The 18,291-nt window shown below is 62.5% G+C and overlaps 1 protein-coding gene and 1 long non-coding RNA gene across 8 annotated transcripts; one reads left to right on the top strand and one right to left on the bottom strand.

The window, feature by feature from the left end:
* The first annotated feature begins 307 nt into the window (after positions 1 to 307).
* On the top strand, positions 308 to 9,021 carry LOC141572848 (uncharacterized). 4 transcript variants are annotated; one of them, XR_016018963.1, is made up of 4 exons: positions 308 to 709; positions 3,616 to 5,458; positions 6,693 to 6,747; positions 7,805 to 9,021. It is a non-coding gene; the product is annotated as an uncharacterized LOC141572848 (long non-coding RNA). The 4 variants fall into 4 exon arrangements; XR_016018964.1 differs by lacking the exon at positions 308 to 709 and adding an exon at positions 716 to 980; XR_016018962.1 differs by lacking the exon at positions 308 to 709 and adding an exon at positions 987 to 2,737.
* On the bottom strand, positions 6,620 to 14,358 carry MIDN (midnolin). 4 transcript variants are annotated; one of them, XM_088792197.1, is made up of 8 exons: positions 13,993 to 14,358; positions 12,850 to 12,937; positions 12,594 to 12,656; positions 10,478 to 10,606; positions 10,079 to 10,393; positions 9,744 to 9,888; positions 9,362 to 9,616; positions 6,620 to 8,634 (listed from the first exon to the last, which is right to left on the bottom strand). In XM_088792197.1, exons 1-8 carry the CDS (start codon positions 14,223 to 14,225, stop codon positions 8,357 to 8,359), a joined length of 1,506 nt encoding a protein of 501 aa, XP_088648323.1. In that variant the 5' UTR covers positions 14,226 to 14,358; the 3' UTR covers positions 6,620 to 8,356. The 4 variants fall into 4 exon arrangements, with proteins under 4 accessions (XP_088648323.1, XP_074193527.1, XP_074193530.1 ...); XM_074337426.2 differs by having other exon boundaries at positions 9,744 to 9,891; XM_074337429.2 differs by lacking the exon at positions 10,478 to 10,606.
* Between the last annotated feature and the right edge of the window lie 3,933 nt (positions 14,359 to 18,291).

Raw genomic sequence — 18,291 nt, forward strand, 5'->3', positions numbered from 1 at the left:
GATATCTCACCAGGTGCGCCTGCACTGGGCATTGCGTGGGAACTGTGTACTTGCGTCACAGGTGTATAACCTGTCTCTGGACCTGTTTCTGTGATTACCTGAGTCTGCGTGTCCCTGTGACTTGGTGTGTATCCAGAACTGTGTGTCCCCGTGGGGTGCTCTCAAGGGACTGGGACCATGTTTATCTTTGCCGCAGCCGCTGCGCCACGTTCTACGCGCGGACACGAGGGGGCGCTGCGGCCTCGCTGTCATTCTGGCCCGGGGCTCCGGGGACCGCCAGGTGATCGATCTAGCGACCCGCCGCGTGTCCCAACGTGGGAGAGGGTCCTAGTCTCGTCCCGCTCCTCCACCTGAGCGCCGGAGGGGGGGGTTAGGCGGGAAAGGAGGGGGCTAAAATAGCCGCGGACGGAGGCGAGGCTGCTATTCGCCGCCAGGACGTGCGGTGCTCGCCGCCTGCCGGGCGGGACCGGATTAGGCCGAGAGGACCCCGCCGGCGTATTCACAAACCGCTGGTCGCCAGGGGGGCCGCCGAGGGAGGGGCGCCCACCTCCTGGATCCACACAACCTTACCCTAGCCCTCTCTACGACAGCGTCGCCGTGGAGACGGGGGGTGTGGCCGCCTCGCTTCCCGCACAGCCCTCCGCGCAGGGCCGGGCCCGCCGGACGCCGAGTCCTGCCCGGATCCGGGCTAATGACCGGGCTGGAGGCGGTAATAAGGGTCTGGGCCCGAGATGGGCGTGGAGAGGATGAAAGTCGCGTGTGTGTGTGGGGGGGGACACCCGGGGGCGGGTAATTACCGCCCCCCTTCTGGCCTGGCCTGGCCGGCGGGGGCCGGGACTATGCACATGGCGGCTGCCGAGCTGGGGCGCGGAAGCGGGACGGTTCTGGCAGAGACTACAACCTACCCGCCTGGTCCAAATCCGCAGGGCCCATAGCCAGGGTGGCGGAAGCAGAAACTGGACGTGTGCACGCGTTGCCAGGTGTAGTGCAGATGTGTGCCCGTGGGCAAGGGAATCGTGGGTACAGAGACAGAAACAAGGATTTCGGGGGGCGCATGGTTGTGTGGACACTAAAGTGGGGCTGTGTGCGTGTGCACATTAGTATGGAAGTGTGCATGGAACTCACGTGTGTGCAACCTGGAGTGGAGGTGTGTGCGTGCATCAGCACACGTGGAAACATGGCACCGCATGTGGAAGAACACGGGGGTTTTGTGCGCAGACCCCAAAGCGTGTGCATATGGGTCATGGATGTGGGAGCAGCCGGGAACAGGGCTGGATGCGCGTTAGTGGGGTGGGGCCAGGACTCAAAGCATGTGTGTCCATGGCTGGTGGCATGACTCATGCCCCTGGGATGGGCACACAAGCTGTATGTCAGCAGTATTCCTTCTGGGCAGAGGAGAGCTACAGGAGGCCAGAGCCAGGAGAAGGAAGAGTTAAACGGCCACCCCTCTTTCCAGTTCCCACCTGCCAGGAGGTGGGGGCTTCCAAGGTCCTAGCAGGCCCCAGGGGGCTGCCAACTGTGAACACAGGTGATTCAGCTGCCCTGGCCTGTTTCCCTCCTGTTCCCAGGAGCGGGGTCTCCACATGGAGGAGGATGCTCCGGGCAGTGGGGCACTTGGCAGAGCTGCCTGGCTCAAGGTCCAAGAATGTGGAGGCTGACTCTTTCACGGCCAGGGCCCCTATCCCAGGAGGGCAAAGGGCAGGCGGTGCACGGGCCATGCTGGTGAGCTGGTGATCCCAGTCCCCACCAACTGTGTGCACATGCAATGGGCTGCAGAGTGGGATCTGCCAGATACAGGGAGAGACAGATGTTGGTTACTTGCCCCTACCTGTGCCTGGGCAGGTAGCCTATGGGATCCTCTCAGGTTTGCTCTTTCCATATTATCATAGACCTGAATGGTGTCCCCTTCTATTGAGGGAAACTGAGGCACAGATGGATTGGCAAATGTAGTGCCGGACAAACACACACCAAGATCATGCATTCACACATACCACATGTATCAGGAGGAGCTGGCCCCCACCCATGTCTTGTCCACTCACCTGACCTTGGCCCCACACAGGACATCACCCACACATAGGCTCACTGCAGGCACAAGGTGGGGCAGAAGGACCCCTGCCTGGGGCTTATGGCAGGCATCTCCATGGCAATACTGGAGTGGCACAAATGGAGTGTGCCCCCCCCCCCCCCCGCAGCTGCAGGGACTCATGGAAGAGCTGTGTAGGGCTAGCAGCCCACACACATCCGCACCACGCTCTCCCCCAAGGCAAGCAGGCAGAAACACATGCCCAGGGAGCTCCTGGTTTTCTGCTTTTCTCTTCTTTCCTGGTGCCACAGGACAGAGAACGGTTTTATGGTCACTCCCCCATTTCTTCATGTCCCCAACAGCGATGGAATGAGTGAGGGCGCACTCCCCCTGCACCAGTCCCCATTGGGATCCCCGGTTCAGGTGGGCCTGCGTGGGCGCATCTGTGGCTGAGTGTTAGGTGTGTCTGGGGGAGGGTGCTGCCTTGGGTGAGCAAGTCTGAGGATCTGAGTGCGGACGGCCGGGTGTGACTTTCAGTTCTGTGGCTTTTTAAAGGGAGGTCTTGGCCCAGGCTGAGTGTGGGGCTGTGGTTCAATTTGAGGGTCACACAGTTGACTGAGGTTGTGGCGGAACCAAAGTATGGGTTGGGGCCGGTTTGGGGTCGCTGTGTTGCAGAGCCTGGAGCCCGGTGGACTGTGGAGGGCGGTGTGGCGCGTGAGTGTCCCAACCCGGGAAAGCGGGTTGGTCTGTGGGGTAAGGGGCCCTGTGCGGGAGTCTGGGGTTGTGTTGCTCCTCTAGGAGTCCTGTGGGAACGTCTTGGGGGGTGCAGGGTGTGCAGGGAACCTAGCTCCGCCTTGCCTGCGGGTGGGGGGACAGCCTTCCACGACCCCCGAGGGGCCGGCCCCACCCACATTCCAGAGGGGTTAGGGGGTGCCCTCTCCGACCTTTGACCCCGGTCGGAGCCCACTCCCTCAGTCCTGAGCATCCAAGGCAGCAGCAGCTGACTGTAGGGAGGGGCGGGGAGGCAGAGGTGGAAGCTGGAATGTGTGCCGGGGGTGAGGGAGGGGGCCCCCACAGAGGGGGCGGAAGTGGGGGAGGGGCCGGTGGGACAGAGACCGGAAGAAAATAGAGGGAGACTCAGACTGGAACAGAGACTGAGGAAGGCAAAAAGAAAGGGGAACGGAAGGTGGCGACGAAGACAGAGAAAGTGGACAGAGGACAAGGCAGAGAAGGGGAGAGAGAGCACGGCAGACACCAAGGTAGCTGGCCATGGATACAGGCTCAGGGGAGCAGGGCCCCAGGTGACAGTGGCCCCGTACCCACCCATGAGCCGGGCTGCTCATCTGTCCCGAGTGACACCTGAAGCAGCCGGTCCTCTGCCCTTCCAGGGCTGGGTGGCCGTGGGTGGGGCTGGAGTCAAGACTAAAGGGTTGGGCCCCAGCGCCCTCGGCTTGATAACTCCCATTCCCAAGGCGCCTGGAGAAGAGGGCGGGGTCCCACCAAGCCCAGTGGAGGTGGCTGTGCCTGGGGCACTCGTGGAGTGCTGGGGGTGCTGCTCGGCCCAGTGACGCATCTCACTTCCATCTCCGCAGACGACTCTGGGCCTGGCTCCTCCCTGCTGTCCTCCTCAAGTGACCCCTTGCGGCCTTTGGCATTTCAAAACCTTGCAGCCAGCCCCAGTAACCTATTTGGCCACCCCCAGAGGACTCTGGCCTCAAGCACAAAGCCATGACCCCAGTGACCTTCTGCCCGCCCACAGCGGCTTCATCACCCCAGGAGCACAGCTCCCTTGTGAGCCACCACCCGGAGTCAAGGCCTCACATCCTGGATACCACGCTTGTCCACACCGCCAGCTCTGACCCTGATTTGCCTCAAGCTCTCAGCGTTGGATCAATGGTTTGGCTCATATCTTCTCCGGCTGACAAAGCCCATCCTGTTCACGCTGACTGGTGCCTTCTCTGAGTGACTTCTGGTCACAGCCCAATCTGAGCCACAGCCAGGCAGAGACATGCACTTTCTGCCCCCCTAATCTCTCCCTCTTGGGTTTTCAGCAATCCCTGCTCCTGGCCCAGAGGTTGACCAGGTGTCAGGTGCTCATAGGGGCACCTTCTTCCAATCTCCCAGCTCCCGGTAGCCCCCGTGCCAACCTCGCTGTGAACCAGAGGTCCCCTTTACACAAGGCCCCATCTGTCACTCCTCAGGCTTCACCTCTAAGCCCAGGCCCAGCATCCAGCCACCTCCTGATGTTCCGGTCTTTGCTCCCTCACCTGCACCTGCTCCCTGGTCCCGTGGTCCCTACCTGGCGCACCCATTCCCTCTTCCTCTATTTAACAAACTCCTAATCCTTTGGTAAAGCCTCAAAGTGCCCTTCTCCCACTTGGTTTCCGCCGTTTTCCCAGTGTGGAGGTTCAGTGCTCCCCCAACCCTGGGGTTGCGCACACGGGGTCATCGGGGAGGGGCAACAGGCAATGCGTGGGCGTGGAAGGAGGGGAGCACGCGTACTGCAAGCCGGGGCACGGGGGGTGCCCACATGCTGCGCCTCCGGGTGCACCCCCTCTTCCATCCAGGCGTAGCCACCGCAAATTTACGGCCACAGGGAGAGGGGGCCAAACGCCTCCGCGCCGCGCTTGCGTACTCAGCTAGGCGATGCCGCAGTCCCGCCCCCGGGCGTCAACCCTGCGCTGCTATTGAGGCGTGCAGAGGTGCTAACGGGGCGGCTACTAATGAGGCGTCCCCGGGGGTGGGCGGGGTCTGGGCCTCTTGACGCGCGGACGGGGGCGGGAAGGGAGCCCTCCCCGCGGTGACGTCAGGCCCGTTTCGCGGCACGTTGCCCTGGAAACCGTATTTCCATCCTTGTGGGTTTCCGGGGGCTGCCTCCTCCCATTCAGCTTTTTCCTCTTGGGGGGAGGGGGCGGTGCAGGGCCGGCCCCGCCCCTTGCGATCCCGGCAAACCCCCCCCCCCCTGGGCCTCAGTTTAGCTTTCCGTGCCTCCCACTCCCGGTTGGTCTGGGCTGCCGCCCCTCCGTCTGCTGCACCCTGTCTCAGACATGCACTCCTACCCTCACCCTCTGCAGGTGTGTGCGCATCCCCCCTACGCAGGACTCTGCTCTCGTATCCCCAGGCAGGGCCGTGACCCTCCCAACCCTGGGCTGTACGCCAGGCAGCGCCCTGAGGGGTGGATTCCGGGCAGCAGAACAAGTGCCCCCCGCCCTGTGGTGTGCAGACACAGCCCTGTGATTCAGCGGGTTCCTCAGTCGGCACCCTGCTTCCGCATCCCCCACCCACCTCTGTGGCGGTCACCTGGGTCACAGCCCTAGGCCCTCACCCCTGGCCCGGCTGCGTGGGCGGGGGTTCCACCTGAGCTATCCCACCCACGCTTCCACCACCCGCGGGGACATTTGCACCGTTGACACTGGAGGGATCAGCGTGACCTGGGTACCCTACCTTCCTGCTGTGGGCGAGAGGGATAATTTGGGGGTGACTGGGTGGTGGGAGGGCCGAAGGGCCTCCACAAGATGCTCCCAGGACACTCCTGGGAGGGAGCCTCTTTTCCTTCCCCCTGGGGTCCCTGGAGCTGGGGCTTGGGAGGGCAGGGGCTTTGGCCATCAGAAATTGGCCTGGGGTGGTAGTCACTAATTTCACAATCATTCTCAATCTTCTGGGGTATATGATGCTTCTCTCTGGGCCTCGGTTTTCTCATGTATCAAATGGGAGTGTAATTAGTTTTCTTAGATGTCAGTATTTGTTAAGTGAGGAAATCCATGTAAAATGACTTTAAATTTACAAAGTGGATGAAGGTGGGAACCCAGAGGATTGGTCCCCTAAACTGGCCCTCCGGGACCCCAGCGGGGGTAGGGTGGGAAATGCAGACTGAGGAAGTTCCCAAGTGGAGCAGGGTTAGCTGGGAGAGAGGTGTTCCTGGGTAGGGCACTGCCTGGGCAAAGGCCTGGAAGCTCAGTGCATGCTGGTCAAGGCTGGGGAGCGCTGGAATGCAAGGCCAGGGTGTGGGGACAGAGCCCCAGAAAGTAGTTTACAGGCTCTGGGCCTCAGGGTGAGGCTAGAGGGACGAGTTGACCCAGGGCCAGATCAAGCCCGGACGCCTTGAACACCAGTCCCATGTCCCCCACCCCCACATGGGAATCACAGAGTCGCTACTGTAAAGGACTGGGGCCTCTGGAAGCCTGGCACCAGGAAATGGGCCCTGATGGCAACCTGGGAGGGGCGTCTGGTCAGGGGCCCACAAGAGCTGGGAGCCGAGGGCAGAAGCCCCAAGCAGAAAGCAGGCAGCTTGTGCCCACACCCTGCAGGACTTCCGGCCTTGGGTACCGGGAAGTGGCCTGCCCCTCCCTCCCCTGCTGGGGCAGCTTCCTGCCCACCCTCACCCCAAGCCAGTGAGGGAGCCTGGGATCTGTTCCAGGACGTACCTCACCCTTTTACACTGGGACCCACCTTACACTACGAGGTGGTGGGAGACCCCAGTATCCCAACCTAGGCCCCTCCTTAAAAAGGCACCCCCCCACCATACCACTCACAGGCCTGTAAGACCGCCCCTCGGACCAGACACCCCCCCGCCACGGGAGCAGGAGGGACATTCACTCGTGTTTCATTTTCTGTTTATTACTTGAAATCACGGTGTTTTGTTTTCTTTTTCAATTTTGTTTTCATACAGGAAACTCACGCAAGGTGCCACGACACCTCAAGGCCCGACCCCACCCCCAGGGCAGGTAATGCTTTCTTGGGGGGGGGCCCTGGAGAGGGCAGCGGAGTGGGAGGGACCGGTTCCTGCCTGGGGCCTCCACCCTCAGACCCACGGAGGCACAGACATTATTTAAAAATCCTTAAAAAAACAAAAGAGAACACACATTTAAATAGGTATCCAAGACAATTCTTCAAAAACAAACCCGCCCCTTTTTTCTTTTTTTCTTTTTTTGAAAATGAAAACAAATCCTGGAACCCCTAATCCTGACCCCTCCCAGCCCACCCCCCACAAAAAAATTTACAGAGCTACAGTTAACAATGATGTTCACATCTGAAACCATTAACTTTAAACACATAATGGGGAGAGAGGTGAGGACCTGGGGTTCACCTACAAGTAGGACAGGGGGACAGGCAGGGAGTGGGGTGTCGCGCAGGACAGACAGGTGGGGCCAGGACGAGACAGGTGTGTGGGGAAGGCCCAAACATCTCCAATTATCAGTTAAAAAAAAAAAAAAGGTGAATGAAAAACTCTATCCCCATTAAAATGGCCCCAATGGGGTGTGTGTGTCTGTCTGCTGTGGGGGCCAAAGACCCCTGGGGTATGGGAATGAGTGGGGAGGTTCCAAATTAGACCAGCAACCCCCCCCCCCAGGGGTTAATGCTACACAGCGTTGCCCCTACTAGGGGATTCACAGCTCAGCACCCCCTCCCCTCCTGGCCACTGGAGGGCCCCCCAGACAGCCCACAGGCCCAGATCCCTCAGGTTGGGCCTGAAGGGAGGGCTGGGGGAACCTCCCCCAGCCCCCAGCCACTTTTCTCCTGATTTTTCAAGATTCCCAACCACTATTGGCTCAGTCAGAAAATTAAGTCTATAAATACCCCCAAGCTCAGACAAAATAAAAGGGGTGGGGTGGGATGGTGGCATTGGAGGAAATCGCACAGTGCGTGGCCTGTGAAGGCTGACAACAGGTCTGTTCCCCTCCCTCCCTTTCCTTTCCTGATAGGAAAGGGTCCCACACCCCTACCCGGACCCCAAGGCAGGCTCTGGCCAGCCTGTCCCCTGAAACAGCTTTTCTTTTCCAGGAAAACGGAAAACCAAGAAAATAGTACAGAAGCGGAAGAGAAACAGCCCCTAGTTGGTGCCCCTGTGATGTTTAGAGGCCCGTGGGCCCTGGTGGCTGGCTGGAGGGACACCTGAGTTTGTAGTGGGGGTTCTCTCGGCAGCCCCCTCCTGTCTGTAAAGTGCATGTGAGGCATCTCCATTGTGACTTAAACCTGAAGAGGGTGCGGGAGCCAGCGGAAAAGGGGTGGGGGCGGCTTCATCTCTGCTCTGAACCATCTGGAAAGACTGCTACATATTTGGAGCTTGGGAAGGTGGGCGGGGAAGGATCCAGCGTGGAGGGAGGGGTGACAGAGGAAGAGGTGGGGAGGTGTGAGCTGAACCGAGGAGGCAGGAACACAACGCAAGGCCACGGAGTTTGGAAAACCATGGTGAGAAATGAAATTTTAAAAAAACCCCGAAGGATGCTGGACAGGGAGGGAGGGGCCTCCTGTGGCACCCACCGCCTGCCTTCCTGCCCTCCTGCGCTGGGCAACACTCTCAGCCATCCTGGGCCGGGGCGAATGACATGGTTCCTAGGCCACCACGAACTCTGACTTGAGGTCTGGGTTGACTTCTGGCTTCCAGACGGAGTCCTCGAAGTCAAGGCCCAAGCCAGCGGCTTCACTGGGGCCACCACCGCCGCCTCCGCCTCCACCGTCGCTGCGACCCACCTTGCGGCTGGGTGGCCAGTGGTAGGGGCCTCGGGCGTCGCGCCGGGCCTTCCTACGGAGCCTTTTCTGCTGGAGCAGCAGCTGCAGGCGTTCCACCTTGCAGCGGGTGGCCCGGTTTTCTGTCTGCCGCAGCCGGTCCCCTGCATAGAAGGCAGTGACCATGAACCCCCTGGGAAAGGCCGGATCCCCCAAATGCGAGGACCCCAAGCAAATGCCCCCAAATGATAGGTACAGTGAGGGGAGCTGTCAAGTGTCCACTGAATGAATGTCCAATGGACCCCTGGGAGCTGTGGGTTTATTAAAACTTGTTTCTGCGTCTACTACGCCAGCTAACTATGCGCATGCAAGGGCAGGGCCACATCCAAGACAGGCACTCAAGACAGTGCCACTGCATGAACTGAATTAACTGCAGCTTAAGCCCTTCTGGCTACTTCTGTAACCGAGGATAGGCACGCAGGCTTGGGCCTCAGTTTCCCCTTTATGGCCTGGGCTGGGGGGCCCTGCCAGATAAAGCAGGGTCACTATTCCTCACGACTCTGGATTTATGGGAATAACCAGGTTGGGGGGTATAGGGGGGTGTCCAGAAGGAGTGGAAGCTGGGCCCCCTCCTCAGCCCTGCTCAGTCATTCATAAAGGCCCCACCTGCCATCTGGTGAGAGTACCCTAGGGGGGAGAGGAGGAAGTGAGGATGGACCCCCCTGAGAGGGCACAAGGACACTTTGTGCCCCAACACACATGCTCCCTTCTCTTCAGGCTCTCTCAGAGTAGGGCCAGCAGCAGCTGGTGGCTCCCCCTTCCTGTAGTGGGTCAGCTGCTCTGAGCTGCACACAGAGGGACCTTGAGTGGTGAGGACGAGCAGATACTCACCGGGGGGCTTGCCCATGCGGGCCTGGCTCACAGAGGTCGAGGCTGCCAGCTTCTCACAGGAGGTAGTTTTGGGGGTGAGGTCTGGGGCAGGCGAGGCAGGTGTGCACTGGGCATGGCAGCGCAGCTGGGTCAGGGACGGGGGCATGCCCTGGTAGTGCCGCGTGGCACTCAGGAGGTCATTGAGGATCTGCAGGATGGTGCCAATGTCACGCCGCGGCCGTCCGCTGCTGTCCTGGCAGTTGGGGTGCAGCGTACCTGCAAGAAGTAGGGGGTGTTAGTGAGTGCCCAATGGGTAGGACCCCAGGGTGGGACACACCGTCCCACCCCTGGTGTTTGTGCATGTGACCACTGCTGGGACACACATGGGAGCTATGACACCTACCAGAGAAGGTCCCTGAGAAGACCCCCGGGGCGTGGTTCACGAAGCTCTCGATAACAGCACCCGGTTTGCGGGAGCGGGAGGTGGGGCTGCCCGCAGGGGTGGACGTGGGGCTGGCCCCGGCATTGGCAGAGGAGGAACAGTCCATCTGCTGATGGGGGAGGGAGGTATGTGAGCTCAGGGTTCAAGTTCAGAGTCCAGGGATCACCCACCAGCCCAGGGTCCAGGAATGGCCCTTGATACAAAGGATGCAGTGGGCGCTGCGAGTCCTTGCCACACCCAGCTGTCTAAGGATAGCTGGTCCTTGGGTTCCCAGGACAAGCCCTCCCCAGACTCACCTCGGTGCACGTGCTAGGGGCCGAGTGGGATCGGAAGGAGCCGGCTGTGACAGGTGAGGGGGATGCAGGGGCAGGGCTGGTGGGTACTGGGGGGACACGGGCAGCACTGGACACTGGCCGGCAGGGAGAGGACATGGGGGTGGTCATGCTGGGGTCTCCGCGGGCAGCAGCAGCTGCAGCGGCTGCAGCAGCCAACACATGGCGGTGCTGTAACGGGGCGTGCTGGGCGGCGAGCTGAAGCTGGACGAACATCATGTGGTCACCCACTCGAAGAGCCAGGGTCAGTGGTGAGCGGCCAGACAAGAAGTCACTGACCTGCAGAGAGCAGCCTATCAGCCTTGGGACCCCAGCCCTCGGCGCCCCCAGCCCGACCCGGCCCAGCCCCCCACGCTGTGTGACCTGGGGCCTCTCGCCGCCCCTCTCTGGGCTCTGGGGTCCCTGTCGGTGCCACGGACGCTTAAATAAAATGAATCGGTATTTCCGGAAGCCGCCTCCGCCAGGCCGGCCCGGCCCGGGTGCTGCTGGGGGCTGTGGGGGACAGAGGCAGGTCAGACGGGGGGCCTGGTCCTCCCTGGCCAGCTTGGTTCTTTCAAGAGGAAACTGAGGACAGAGGGGGCGGGGCCCAGCCAGCTGCCCTCCAATAACCCTCACCGTTGTCCCCACCCTCTAAGGCCTTTAGATCCTCTCTGCCTGTATATATGGCAAAGGCACCTATCTCAGGCCCCTTCCTGGCTAAGGCACCAGGCGGGCAGTGAGTGGGTGGAATTCCTGGACAAATTCTTCTTCCTAACCTTTGCTTTCTCAAGATAAATATTTATCTGTCCTGGGTGAGGCGGAGCCTGAGGGAGACACACTGCTGTGGGAGAGGGGCCCTGACAGATTCCCTGGGGCCTGGGTCCCCAGGGGCCTCAACACAGCCCACACAAACATGAACTCTCCAATCGTGGTCCCCCTGCACAGAGGGTGTGGGGTGCATCTGACCCCTGTCTGCACTGGGGCCTGGCCAGTGCAGAGCCAGGATGGGGGAGGGGGGAGCGAAGCGGAGGTTTCTGAGAAGTGACACAGGCCTGGATGACTCAGAACCACCGCCTCCCAGTTCTCTGCTAGCAGCGGCTGGCGTAGTAACCTCTGCTTGGGGGCTTCGGGGAGGAGGTGAGGAAGGCAGGCAGAGGGACCTTGAGTGGTGAGAACCCACCCCCCAGCCCACTATGCACAACCCCCCAGCCCCAGAAATGCCCCTTGCATGAAGGGCCCGAGGTGGCTCCCCAGAGCAGCCAGGGTATCCCCCCCACTCCCACAACTTCCTCCCTGGGGAGGGCCAACGGGCAGGCATGACTCGGTGCCAGGCAGGGAGCAGCCCTGGGAGCCCAGTTGCTCCGCCCAGCGCCCCCATCTCCCTCCTGACGCAGGCACCCAGAGGCGGATGTGAACCAAACACACCCCGGCCCCCCTGCCAACCGCAGCCCCCCCTCACCAAGGAACTTAGTTCATATCTGCCCTAGGAAATCAGGAGCTGCGACCTGGATCCCCGACCCCCACTCTCCTCCACCCCACCATCCCTCCTGATGGGAGACCACCCAGCTCCTGACACCCCCTCGCCCCCTCCTCCGCACTAGGCACTAGCTGGCTGGTGAGGGCAGGATGCTACACGTCGGGGAGGGGGTGAGGGCCTCGGGCAGGAGGAAGGGAAGCGGCTAAGCAGGTTTCCTGCGGCCAGCCCAGCCCAGCCAGGGAGGCCAGGAACCTGCCCACCCCCTTGCTGGGGCGGGCAGCAGCCTGCTTCCCCCACCCTGGCAGCAGGCGGATAGCTAAGGTCTGTGTCACTCTCCTGGGAGGAGGGTTCCGCCGCCAGAAAAAAGAGAAAAGAAGGGGAAGAAAAAAAGGCTGCAACAAAACCGGGAACCCTGGTGTGGGCCAGCCCTGGCCTCCTTTCTCACCTCCCTCCTGGAGACTTACTAAATATTTTCCTAACATCCTGTCTCTGAGAAGTGCTGGCCCTGGGGCTGGGTGCCCCTGCCCCCTCCCCCATTTGGGGCAGAGAACAAAGCCAGAAAGAGTAGGGGAGGGGTAACTCCCCACCCTCACAATGGGGTCACAAAGGAGTTTCACCCAGGCCAGCCCCTCCCTCCAGCAGAAATTTAAAAAAGATCGCCCTGGGGAAACTTCATTGACCCTGGAGGGGGTTGCTCAGGGATGAAGGAGTAGGAGCATGGACCAAGGTCACCCGGCAGGCAGGCAGGCTTGTGAAGGCTCGCCCCTCCCTCCCCCAGGGTGGCCACCGTGGGAGAGAAGGCCCTCAAGGTCAGGTGGTGAAGGGGGGGGGAGGAAGAAGCTGGGTGACCAGGCCAAGCTGGCACGCAGGCAGGGCTGTGTGGCGCGGCGCGTCCTGTCCTGTCCTGTCCCCTCCCCCCCTCCCCACAGGCCTCCTGGGAGCACAAACAACCCCAGGCTCCCCAGAGGAGCCTGGCACTAGGCCAGCTACCCCCTGGGCTATGAGGGGCAGCGCGGGTCTCACCTGGGTCTCCGTCAAGCTCTCCAGGGCCTGCATCACAGATTGTTCTGGCCTTGAAGCCTGAGACTACAAAGAGAGAGAGAAGAAAAGACCCTGAGTGTGTGTTCCCAGCAGAGCCTGGGCACATGGGCTGGGAGGGCCCTGCTAGCTGGAGTGGGCTGCCCTGCAGGGCAAGGGGACCCAGAGGTGTATGATGGGGACTATGCTGGCATGAAAGGGAGCTGCCAGCCCATGTTGGCATACTGCCCCAACCATTTACCATGAGGCCCGCCTCCACGGTGGGCACGAGAGTCAGCTTGCTGCCATCCCCCACGCCGAACTCCTGCAGCTTCCCCGAACTGAGTCGGCTAGGGGGGGGAGGAAGGAAGAGGGTGAGGCTACGCAGACAAGGCAAGGACGCGGAAGTGGAGGCCGCGGGGGAGGGTTGTGCTCTGTGCTGGCTAGGGAGACAGGAGTCCTTCCATCCCCAACTCTTTGGCCCCCAGATTCAGGGCCCTGGAGTGGGGGGATCACCGTCTGGCCGCGGGAACCCCATGCTGACAGTTCAGACCCCTTCTCTTAAAGAACCCCCAACTCTAGACTGGGGCAACCCCCCTTTGCACCTCACCAAAGCACTTTTTCATCACCCGTGCCTCAGTGTGCCCCATGCCATCCTCTCAACCACCCCAAGGCCAACCCTGCCTATAATTCACGGACTCCGGCCCAGGGCTCCTCTTTGTGGGACCACAAGGCTTACTTAAGTCTTTAGTGGCTTTGCCCGGCTGGGTTTCCCCTCCTCCCTCCCACCCTGGCGCAGGCCACCGCCGCCGTTGCTCAGACAAAGGAGACCCTCCCCCTCCTGCCCCTCCCCCAATGGGGCCCCTCCGCTGGGGATGGACACAAGCGCGTCCCCGGAGGCCCGCGGGAGGAGGGCTCCCCGGCCAGGAGGCGATTTAAATACCACGGGGAGGGGGAGGCTGCGGGGAGCACTCGGTGGTGAGAACAAAGGGGGGCAGAGAGATGCAAGTACGGGGAGAGACAGCCAGACGCAGAAAGGGCCGCTAAGCAGATGAGGAAGCCAGCGAGGACGCAGAGGCAGCGGTCGCGCCCCCCACCCCCGCGCCGTCTCGGGACTCCTGCCTTTCTGCGAGAGGGGTCACCTAAGCCCCGCCGGGGGCGCCCTCGCAGCTGCCTTTGTGCAGCGACCCCGGGAGGGGGAGGGGAAGGGGGAGGGGGCCGAGGCAAACAAGGCCGAGCAGAGGGCGCTCGAGAGCGCGCGGCGCGCCCCCGCCCCCCGTCTGGCCGCCCCCTTCCTTCCCGGAGCGGCGCGCTCTTTGTTCCCGCCCGGAGGCCAGAGCCCGAGGGGGCGGCGTGCCCGGGGGTGGGGTGGGGCTCCAGAGCCTGGATGGCGCTTGGTACCTACGTGTCTTTGTGGAGCAGAGCCAGGCGCTCCTTGGGCACTTTGAGGCGCTGGGACAGCCGCTTGCGCAGCCCCTCCACCGTCTCGTCGGGGGGCACCGACAGCTCGTAGCGGGTGCCCGTCGTGCTGTGGATGGCCAGGCTCATGGGCGCCGCCTCGGCCGCGGGGCCCAGCTCGCAGGCACCACCGGGGGCCCCGCGCCGGCAGCTCCGGGCACCGCCGGGCTGCGGCTCCATCCCCGGCCCGCGCTGGGGGGCTGGGGTCCGCGGGGCGCCGCCAATCCTCGCCGCGCCTCCGGGCAGGGCGGGTGTTCCCCGAACCGGGGTCCTCGGAGCCCCTGGGGGCGGGGGACAGCGTGCGTCCCCTTCGAGAAGGTCCCAGAAATAGATGAAGAGTCAGAAATAAAATATCCAAGTGGCTCTCCGGGGTCGCGTCGGCTCGTCGGGGCGCCTTCCGGGGGTGGGGAATATCACTCGCGGCTCCTTTCAAGGGCGGGGGGCGGCGACCAAGACGCGGCAGTTCCGGGGGAGGGTCCCGGAGAAAGGGGCGCCCCTGACGGGGTGCGCTCGGTGCCGTCTGCCTCTCCGGTCGCGCTTCCCGGCGCGTCCCTTCCCTTAGCAACAGCCGCCGCCGCCGCCGCCGCCGCCGCTCGGAGGATCTGGGGGTGAAAGTAACAAGAAAAAAAAGTTATAATGTATCAACGTCCCAGGGGCGGGGCCGCCGCCCCCTCCCATTCACTACTTACTCCGCCGGCCCTGCGCCGGCCAATCGTCGCGCGCCGAACGCCCAATCGGCCGCAAGGATTGGCCAATGGGAACTGTCGTGGCGCTGCCCCACGTGGCCGCCGGGCCCGCCCCTCGCCCCGCCCCCGGCCGGGTGGCCAAGGGAAGCGCGGCGGGGGCGGGGCTGGCGCCGCTGAGGCCGGCCCCCGCATCCCCACCCGCTCCCGGGGCCATTCATAAGGCCCGGCGCCCGCAACAAAAGGCTTGTGGCAGGGACGGGTGCGGGACTCTGGCCCCGGGCGGCGTGGCGTCGGGGCGGGTATTATCCCCGCACCGTGAGGGACAAGAAGCCGCAGGGCCTTTCACCACGCTAGTCCGAGAATCCACAGCGATCGGAAGCGGGAGGCAATCCCCGCGCCTCGTGGCCGGGCGCTGGCTTGGCTGTTTGCAGGAAGGTCGGCCTAGAGGGCGCCCCTACCCTGGGGCTTGATGACCCGGCGAGCGGTGGGGATGAGGACGAGGCAAGCATCCCGGTGACGTGGCCAGTGCTGGGAGGGCCCCTCCCGCGCCGGTGCCACCTCGCGCCCCACACCCGTCCCGCGGGCCGGGCCCGCTTCCCGAGTCGCACCCTCCCGAGTCGTGACGTGACGCGGCGTCCCTGGCTGCGCCCGCGCGCGCCACTCCGCTCGGGGCTGCGGTGAGTCAGCAGCGCCGGCGCGCCCTCTGCCGGCCACACCCAGAAGCGCTGCCCGGACTCTCGGGGAGAGGAGCCGAGGGCGAAGCCGACCCACTGCAGGCGTGGGGAGAACCTCGCTAAGAGTGTGAAGCTTCTAAATCAGGGGACTGGGGCCGTACATCTGGGGAAAATGAGGCAGGAACGGCAACTAGCTCAAGGTCACTACAGGGAGGGGGAGTGCCCGGGGGGCGGGGCGGGGGCTGAAGTCCTGCCACGGGGGTTCTGGCTGCGCCTCGCCCCTCCCATTCCACGCCCCAGGGGGGCTCCCCAGAGCTGGAGACTCCTGAACGTTGCCTGCCTCAAGAACAAAGAAAAGTGGGACACCCTTAAGAGCGTAGAGTAGAGAACCTCCCCTTGGCCCGCGATGTCCCGCCCACAACTCACCGGGCGCGGCCAGTCCGAGGTCCCAACAGTCCTGAGTGTACCCACGTCCTACACGAGTGCGCGGTGGCGGGGTAGATGTGGGGCCGAGCGAGCGGCCCCGAGCCTTTATCCGCGCCGCCTTCCCTGGGGTGGAGTTTGGGCGGGCAGGGGGCGGGGGGCCGGGCGGGTGGTGACGCAGGCCGGCCCCCGCCCCTGACCGCCGGCCAGGGCCCTGGGGCGCCTCCCGGCTTGACTATTCGCCCCATAAATGAGGACCCTCCTTGAATGCTGCTGAACCCCGGGTCATCGTCGGCCGCGCAGACTACTCGGGCGCACCCCTAGTCGGGCCCCTGGGACGCGCGGTTTCGGGTGCACAGCCGGACTCCTTGCTCCACCCCTTTCCTGCCACCCCAGGCCTTGTGCCTCCGCCTGGGGGCGCCCGCATGTGGGGGCGGAAAGGGGAGCCTGAGTCCGCGGTCCAGGAAAACAGGCCGCAGTCACCTGCCTGTTGTGGGGGTGCCCGAGCCAGCTGCCCAGGCAGGCGTTCTCCTGCATCCCTTAACGGTGACCTCAGACGGCATTTATGGAGCAATTAACCAGCGCCAGGCCTGCCTTGTGCAGCTGGTCACCACACACCACGCGCTGTGTGATGTGACCTCGGGAGGGTATTGGCCTCTAGAGCCTGTTTCTCCCCAGTTGCAGTGGGGTGGAATGAGGCTCCAGAGGCTCATTCTGGAGCCTGCGGAGTGGGGCCCTCACCTACACCCAGTGATGTTGTCATTCATTAATGTAAGTTCACAGGCTGGCGCCCAGGCTTTGGGGTGGGCATTACCCCCACACCCATTTTACAGAGAAAACTGAAGCTGAACAGGTAGAATGTGACATGTCCTGTTTTTCCCTTCGGGTCGCCCTGGGTAGGGAAGCTTTCTAAGGATGACCCTGGTTGGGAGTGAGGTCCTCTCAGTCGTCCTGCCCAGAAGACCCCAAGTTCTACTCACCCGCTGTTCACTTATCTGTCTTATCCCTTTATCTGGCCTGACCACCCCCACCCCCACCCCTTCCCTGGGCACCCCTCCCAGGGCTGTGTTCCTTTGCAGGTCTCCTTCCTACCACCCAATGCTCCTGTCCCCTTATGCCCCTGCAGGCACACCCAGGCACTCAGCCCCGCAGGGTCACGGCTGGGCCAGCAGGAGGCGATCACTGTGGCTGGGGTTGAGGGGTACATCGGAGTTGGCCACAGAGAACGGTGCTCCCAAGAATTGAAAATAGCCAATGCAAGGCTCTGCAGGTTAAGTGGCTTCAGGTTGTGGCTCTGCTTCCAGAGGGAGCATGGAGGTGGCAGAGGGAGCTGAGCTCTGAGGCCAGAGCATCTGAACACTGGAGGGGCAGGGTAGGTGGGACCCTCAGGATTAGAAGTATTGCTGCTGGGGTGGGCAAGACTGTGATCTCAGGCCAGTTCCTGACCTTGCTGGGCCCTTTGGGTCACACATACTCAAGGGTGGGTATTGCTCTCAGGAGGGGCCGTGACCCTAACCTTGCTCTGCAGGTAAGTTACTGAACATACTAGGTGACCCACTTCCTGTTCCTTCCCATTTAGAGCATCCCAGTGTTCATGAAGGCTGTCCCAGGGTGTAAGCACAGATGTACAAGGGGACCCCCTGCCTGCCCCCACCAGGCCCTAAACCTGCCCTGTGGAAGAATTCATGATCCCTGGTTCCTGGCCTTGTGACCTACCTCAAGTCTTGGCCCTCCTAGCATGGGTTGTTCCCTCCGGCCCATGTCAGGCAGGGGTGTCCCTATGGCTCGCTTACATGTATCCCACAGAGCCTGTGCTGTGCTGGGGGGGTCCTGAATCTGGCTGTCCCCCAGCTACAGGCTCAGGCCTCTCACGGTGCAGGCACATGGTTCCTGGCGTGGAGGTTACTGGTCCAGCAGCTTGGCGAAGACCTCCCTCGTCCCCCAACCTCTCCACCTTATTTATAGCACCTGGGCTGGCCAGGAACTCTTAAGACCTGGGCTATGACCTGGGGACTGGGAGGGGTGGGGCTGCACCTGTGATCTCATGGCTGTGACAGGCTTCTCTGCGATGTTCCTGGGAAGTGACAACCTGCTGCTTGGGCCTCACCGGCCAGAGTAGGGTGACCTAGATAGACCTCCCCCCAGAGCCATGAGCTCGCCTGGAGGCCCCCACACAAACATGTCCTACCACACTGAACCTCAAACATAGCTATGGAACAGTCACTTGCATAGAACAGTGACACAAGTGCACAGCATATCCATGCTGACATACCCTGGGGTGGTCTCCTAGTAATCTCCAGGCTGCCAGTGACACAAAGGGAGGCCCAGGCTTTCCTGCAGTCACCCCCTTGGAATCTCCGGTCAGCCATGCTCAGGCTCGGGGTGGGGAGGGGGTCACCAAGACCCCTGCCTTGAAATCCCCTATCTACCACCTGGAGCTTGAGTCTGGGACACCCCAGGGTT

Source organism: Rhinolophus sinicus, chromosome 15 (genome assembly GCF_057876585.1).
Source record: "Rhinolophus sinicus isolate RSI-liver-muscle chromosome 15, RSI-T2T, whole genome shotgun sequence".
NCBI lineage: Eukaryota > Metazoa > Chordata > Mammalia > Chiroptera > Rhinolophidae > Rhinolophus > Rhinolophus sinicus.

Excerpts from the sequence above, each read along its gene's own strand:
- MIDN (XM_074337426.2), bottom strand. The coding sequence starts at position 14,225 with ATGGAGCCGCAGCCCGGCGGTGCCCGGAGCTGCCGGCGCGGGGCCCCC. Across the intron at positions 10,607-12,593 it reads AGAGCTTGACGGAGACCCAG|CCCCCAGCAGCACCCGGGCC; the intron begins GTGAGACCCGCG and ends TGTCCCCCACAG. Across the intron at positions 10,394-10,477 it reads GGGGCGGCGAGAGGCCCCAG|GTCAGTGACTTCTTGTCTGG; the intron begins GTCACACAGCGT and ends TGCTCTCTGCAG.